This window comes from Rutidosis leptorrhynchoides, chromosome 11, assembly GCF_046630445.1.
Source record: "Rutidosis leptorrhynchoides isolate AG116_Rl617_1_P2 chromosome 11, CSIRO_AGI_Rlap_v1, whole genome shotgun sequence".
Taxonomy (NCBI): Eukaryota; Viridiplantae; Streptophyta; class Magnoliopsida; order Asterales; family Asteraceae; genus Rutidosis; species Rutidosis leptorrhynchoides.
In genome coordinates, this window is record NC_092343.1 from 394,211,016 (window position 1) to 394,217,799 (window position 6,784).

A 6,784-nucleotide genomic window follows, 5' to 3' on the forward strand; every position below is an offset into this window, starting at 1 on the left:
TTACGGTTAAGCGGAAAAGTTTTTATGAAGAACAAAACACAAATAAAAAGTAACTGGGCAGATGCGCGGCGCGCGCAGGGTTGCGCGGCGTGCACTTCAACGTGCAACCAGGTCAGAAATCGACTAAAAGGGGCAATCATCTGGATTTTCTAATTTGCGCGGTGCGCATACCTGGAAAAATGCTGGTTTGCAGAAAATTGGCTAAGTCTCGAACCAAAACCCAAATTAACATAATTCATGAACCGAAAACATTCAAAACGCATACCATATATCGTTGGAAAGGTAATTTAATGAGGAACACAACTAAACACATTTCATCAATCAAATTATCATTTGCAATAAACAAAACCAAGTGGAAAGCTCATTAAATATCCACCATTAATATTTTCAAGTCCATAAATGCATATTTATGATTTGGGAATTAAATACATACATATCATACGCCGTTTTGTAGCTAATTATGCATACAATACTATTATGCACTCACAATTAACATTACAAAGTATTCAATGCATTTAAATTCCATTTTACTTCTATCAAACCCTAACTCAAGAACCACAAAATCAATAATCATATTAGTGAAGTTTTCTTAATCAACCTACACATCAAATTGAAGCTAATGATGCTAGGAACACATTTAATACTTTCACTTTATCATAACAACAACATTAAATCATCCAAAACTCAAAATCAAACACACACTTTTCAAGTTCATGCTAGTTATATTTAAACAACGAGATCAGGCATATAAATCATATATTCATGTTAGAATTGAGCCATAGACACTAATTAACAACTTTATAAGTTAAAAACATCAAGAACACAAAATCTAGTGATTTTAGAAAGTTACCCAAATGAGATGTAATCGGTATGGATTCGAAGAGGAAGATGCAAGGATTCCGAATATGTAATTTGTTTGGATTGATGCTTGCTCGATTCGATTTAGATGATGAATCTTTGTATAGGAGATTTAGAGAAAATGGTAAAAGTATGAAAAGAAAAGGGAAATGAAAATGGATAAATGAATGGATGAGGAAGAGTGTTGACTCTTTGACCTAGTCACCTCTTTGCTCTTTTGACAATCTTAGTCCCTCAACTTTGGAAACGGATGCGTGAATTACCTAAACGAGATAATTTTAAAAACGCGTGTCAGTGGGAGATGTTATAAATATATAACGGACTTTAAATAGTTAGACGGAAATTTAACGAAAAAAGGTGGGATGTTACAACAATCAATTTCAATATACTTTGTTCTAGCATGCTGTACAGGGTTGGCTGCCAAAGCAATAGAAGATGCATTGTCACAAAAAATGGAAACTGGACTGGTTTTGGGTATCTGCAGGTCATGTAGTAAGCTTTGAAGCCATGTAATTTCACATGTGGTGTCTGCAAGTGCCTTGTACTCTGCTTCTGTGGAGGATCTAGATACCACATTCTGCTTCTTAGATTGCCAAGAGATAAGGCAAGAGCCCAAGTAAATACAATAACCTGTTATTGACCTTCTAGAAGTAACACATTTAGCCCAGTCACTATCACAATAGGCCTGTAGAGTAAGAGTAGTAGAATGTGGAAAATGCAAACCTTGACCTGGGCAAAGTGTGATGTACATTAACACTTTGTATAGAGCTTACAGGTGACTAGTTCTGGGTTGTTGACTATATGGACTTAATGCTTGAGTTGCATAGGACAGATCAGGTCTTGTGATGGTTAAGTAGATGAGTTTGCCAACTAGTGTTCTGTAGAGTGTAACATCTGGCAATAAATCACCATCATTGTTGGATAGGTTGATATTGGGATCAAGTGGAATCTTTGATGTCTTTTTCATCCAAAATCCCTACTAGGTCAATGAGTTCCAAGGCATATTTTCTTTGAGTCATTGTGATGCCATTTGTGTTTCTGAGAAACTCAATCCCTTTATAGTAGTGTAGGGGTCCAAGATCTTTAATACTGAAAGTTAGATCAAGTTGGTGTTTGACTTCATTGATTTTGTTGATGTAATTGCCTTTGAGGATTAAATCATCCACATAAATGACCAAGGCCAGAAATGTAGATCCATGATGATATGTAAGCAAAGAGGTGTCAGCATAACTTTATTTGAACCCATAGTTGAGAAGAAAATCAGTCAATTTGGTGAACCACTGTCTATTAACTTGTTTAAGCCCATAGAGAGATTTCTTCAGTTTACATACAGAATAGGCTGGTATTTGTTTGTTGTATCCTTGTGGTATCTGCATATAGACTTCTTCATTCAAGTTACCATGGAGAAAGGCATTATTGACATCTAGTTGTTCAACATGCCAATTGTGGTGGATCGCAGTTGCCAATAAAGCCCTAATGGTTACCATTTTAGCAACTGGGGAAAATGTTTCTTTATAATCCAAGCCTTCTTTCTGTGTGTAACCCTTTGCTACTAATCTGGCCTTGTATCTTTCTATTGAACCATCATATTTAAGTTTGATCCTGTATACCCATTTGCAGCCAACTACAGATTTGTTGGGTGGTAGAGATGTGATTTTCTAGGTATTATTGCTTTCAAGGGCCTTGAGCTCAGTGTTCATTGCTTCTCTCCATTTCTCATTTTTAGATGCTTGATTGTATGTGTATGGTTCCACTGATGTATTGATTGAGAATATTAGTTTTCTGGTAGGTTTGTTTAGGATGTTTGTGTAGTTTATGTATTTTGAATAGTGGAATTTGGAAATGGAATTTATGTTTGCTTGTGGTAGTTTATAGTGATAGTCTTTGAGTTTGGTAGGTGGGTTGTGAGTTCTTGAAGATTTCCTAGTGGTTGTATTGTTGGATGTGGTGGTTTGAGTGTTCTGTTGACTGGAGGTGACATTATTTTGTGGTTCAGTTTGTTGTGGAGAATGGTTATCTTCTGTAGTATGTTCAGTATTTGGTTGTTGATTTTGTGGTTCTGTGAGTGTATTTGTAGATGGTGTATTGATTGTAGGTGTGGTAGTTGGCATTGTTGGTGTGATGGTGTTGGTTTGGTAGGTTGTGGAAGTGTTGTCAGTTGCAAGGATGTCAGGATTGAAGTGTTCAGAGTTTGATGGTTGAGTTGTGAGTTGTTTAAAGGTAAATATGCTTTCATTGAATGTCACATCTCTTGTGACAAAGACTTTATGTGTCTCTAGGTTATATAGTATGTAACCTTTTTGTGTTAGTGGATAACCTAGTAGGACAGATGGAATAGATCTTGGTGCGAATTTATCTGAGGAGTGATGGTGTGCATTGGCTAAGCATCATATGATATTTAGGTGTGTTAGGTTTGGTGGTGTTTTGTAGACTATTTCATAGGGACTTTTGTTTTGTAAAGGTTTGGATGGAAATCTATTTATGAGGTATGCAGCTGCTTGGATACAGTATCCCCAGAAGTGTATAGGTATGTGGGATTGGAATCTTAATGCTCTAGCAACCTCTAGAAGTTGTCTGTGTTTCCTTTCTACCCTTGCATTTTGCTGAGGAGTGTATGGACAAGAAGTTTGGTGTGTGATGCCATGTTGGTTAAAGAAGGTTGTGAGACTTTCATTTATGAATTCAGTCCCATTGTCAGTCCTGATAGTCTTAATTGAGATGCTGAATTGGTTAAGGATGTAAGCATAGAAGGTTTTGATTTGAGTGGTGACATGGTGTTTGTTGGGAATGATGTATGTCCAGGTTGCCCTGGAGTGGTCATCCATAATGGTGAGGAAGTATCTGCAATTATTCATGGTGCAATACTTGTGTGGTCCCCAGACATCAATATGAATTAAAGCAAACAAAGATTTGGCATGTGAACTACTAATAGGAAAAGGCAAAGCATTTTGCTTAGACAAAGGACAGATAGTGCATGTTGATATAGTGTTATTGCACTTTATTACAGAAGGGATATCCTTTACACATTTCATTACATGTATGGATGGGTGACCTAGCCTTGAATGCCAAAGACTAGATTCATCATTTGTGTTGCTTGATGTTGTGAAGGTATGATTGATAGAGGAGTTGTGAGTTGATTTGTCTTGTGTGATGATGTAAACGCCATTAGAGAGGGTGCCATGAGCAATCTGTTTGTTGTGATCCTGAAAATAACAGGACAATGGAGTAAACAGTACAGATAGAGGGAGATGTGAGCCTAACTTACTCACAGATAGTAAGTTGTAGGTAAAAGAGGGTATGTATAATACTTCATGTAGAATGATGTTTAGATTGATTGTCACTGAACCATAAGTTGTTACAGAGGTGTTGTGTCCATTAGGTAATGTGACAAGTATTGGTGTGTCATAGGTTTGTATGTTGTGCATATATGATAGGGATGTGGATACATGATCAGTGGCCCCACTGTCCACAATCCACGCATCTTTTAAATGAGAAATCATAGAAGCAATTAAACTGTACTTTTAACTGGTTATATGAGAGGCAATGGTTTTGTGAGTACCTTGTGGTAAGTTTATACCATTTTCAGAGTTTTGTTGAGTTGCTTGAAACATAATCAGCACTTGGTTTAGTTGATTCTGCAGCTGATCCATTCTTGCCTCTACTGCTAAATCAGTGTTGTTGTAGTTTTCATTTTCCATAACCATATTGACCTTCTTTGCAGGTTGAGTGCTTGTTGAGTAGGTTTTGTTTTGCACTGGAAACTTGCCATGGAGTGGATGTCCTGCAGGATAGCCAACAATCTTGTAGCATTCAACCTTCAACTGTCCCTCAAGTCCACAGTTTTCACAGAAAACTCCCTTTTTGAAACAGTTCTTTCTTTCTGGCTGATTGTTATTCTGAGGATATTTAGTTGTGCTCTATATTGATCCACTGTTGTTGTTGTTGTTGTTGTTGTTGTTGTTCTTGTAGTTACTTGAGTAGGTGGATAAAGCAGCAGATGTGATGGTAGTTGATTTTGGCATGAAGCTTTCTCTTTGCTTTTCTTCTTGTCTCACCATGCCATAAGTTTTGGCTGTAATTGGAAGTGGTTGCATCAAGAGGATTTGTCCTCTGACATTTGAGTAGCACTCATCCAGCCCCATTAAGAACTGCATCAATCTCTTCCTTTGATCCCTTTCACCATTGCTCCTGCCATTTTCACATGTACAGACACAAGTACAGATGTGTGGTGCCTCCAGGGCATCAATCTCTTCCCAGTATCCCTTCAATTTGTGGTAATAAACTTCAATTGTGCAATTTCTTTGTTTCAATTAGCAATGTCATTTGTCAATTGATATATCCTATGTCCATCTAATTGCGAGTAATGTTCTTGCAATTCACTCCATAGACCACTAGCAGTATTAACAAAACTTAAAGAATTGCTAATTTGATCACTAATGGTGTTGAGAATCCAGGAAATTACCATATCATTTGTTCTTTCCTAAATTGCTTGTGTTCTTGCAGTTGCATCAGGTTCAGTGAATTGTCCAGTGACAATTTGCAGCCTGTTCTTGGCATTTAGGGCAATCATCATCGATCGACGCCACACTACAACAAAAGTGGGAATATAGGACCTTTTTTTCTGGGACCTTGTAAAATAAGGTCGTAAAAGCTACTTAGATAGGACCAGACGATATTTAGGGTCCCATTATGATATACTTTTTTAGAGTAGGGTCCTAAAGAGCTCTTTTCTAGGACACGTTATGTTTTTGTGTCCTATTATCAAATATTTTCGTAGGACACTTAGAAAGTGGATCCTAATAGAGAAGCTTATAAGGCCTTTATTCATTAGTGTCTCATTATGTGTTTATGTAATAGGACACTTGTTATGAACATCATATAAAATATACGTTTAGAGGCCATTTATTTCCGAGAGTCTTATTATATTGTAACATAATAGGACATTTTGTACATATGTCCTATAAATGTATGTTATTAGGACGAATTAGTTATTGGGGTCCTAATTATCATAATAGTTAATATGATATAATAGGACATTTAAATTGTGTATCATATAAAGGGACTTTATAAGACATTTAAATGTGCGTGTCTTATTATTTGATGGAGTAATAGGACACATGATATGACGGTCATATGAAATATACTCTTTACTAGACATTTATTTGTGTGAGTCTTATTATAGTAGATATAATAGGACATTTAAATTCTTTAATAGGACTGATTAGTTATTTGTGTCATAATTATCATATGATTTCATAGGACACTTTAATTGTGAATCATAAAATGATACTTTATATGACATCTAATGGTTTAGTGTCGCATTATGTATTTATTTAATATGACACTATATATAAAAGTCATATGAAATAAACTATCATAAGACATTTATTTGTCCTAGTTGTGTTATATATTTAGCTAATAGGACATGTAATACTTATGTCGTATCATTGTCAATTTTTAGGACACTTTTAATTTTTGGGGTCTTCATTAACATATGATTTCATGGGACACTTTAATTGTGAATCATTAAATGGGATATTATAAGACTTTTAACATTTTTGTGTCACATTATGTGTTAATTTAATATGACACCTTATATAAAAGTCATATTAAATATACTATCATAGGATATCTATTTGTCGTAGTCGTGTCATATCTTAAGCTAATAGGACATGTCATACTTATGTCGTATCATTGTAAATATTAGTAAACTCTTAGTTTATTGGGTCTTAATTATCATAAGATTTCATAGGACACTTTAATACTGACGCATTAAATGGGACTTTATAAGACATTTAACGGTTTGGTGTCATAGTACGTGTTGATTTAATAGGACACCTTATATAAAAGTCATATTAAATATACTATCATAGGACATTTATTTGTCCTAGTCATATTACATCAAAACATAGTAAGAAATTTGATA

The 6,784-nt window shown here is 35.4% G+C and overlaps 1 protein-coding gene across 1 annotated transcript; it reads right to left on the bottom strand.

Moving 5' to 3' along the window:
* Positions 1-2,516: 2,516 nt before the first annotated feature.
* Positions 2,517-5,415, bottom strand: LOC139876077 (uncharacterized). Its single transcript, XM_071863379.1, has 6 exons — positions 5,321-5,415; positions 4,832-5,046; positions 4,436-4,639; positions 4,167-4,339; positions 3,365-4,061; positions 2,517-3,214 (listed from the first exon to the last, which is right to left on the bottom strand). Exons 1-6 carry the CDS (start codon positions 5,413-5,415, stop codon positions 2,517-2,519), a joined length of 2,082 nt encoding a protein of 693 aa, XP_071719480.1.
* Positions 5,416-6,784: the final 1,369 nt, after the last annotated feature.

Excerpts from the sequence above, each read along its gene's own strand:
- LOC139876077 (XM_071863379.1), bottom strand. The coding sequence starts at position 5,415 with ATGCCAAGAACAGGCTGCAAATTGTCACTGGACAATTCACTGAACCTG. Across the intron at positions 4,640-4,831 it reads TGCTTTATCCACCTACTCAA|GACATCCACTCCATGGCAAG; the intron begins GTAACTACAAGA and ends GCTATCCTGCAG. Across the intron at positions 4,062-4,166 it reads TAAACATCATTCTACATGAA|GATCACAACAAACAGATTGC; the intron begins GTATTATACATA and ends TGTTATTTTCAG.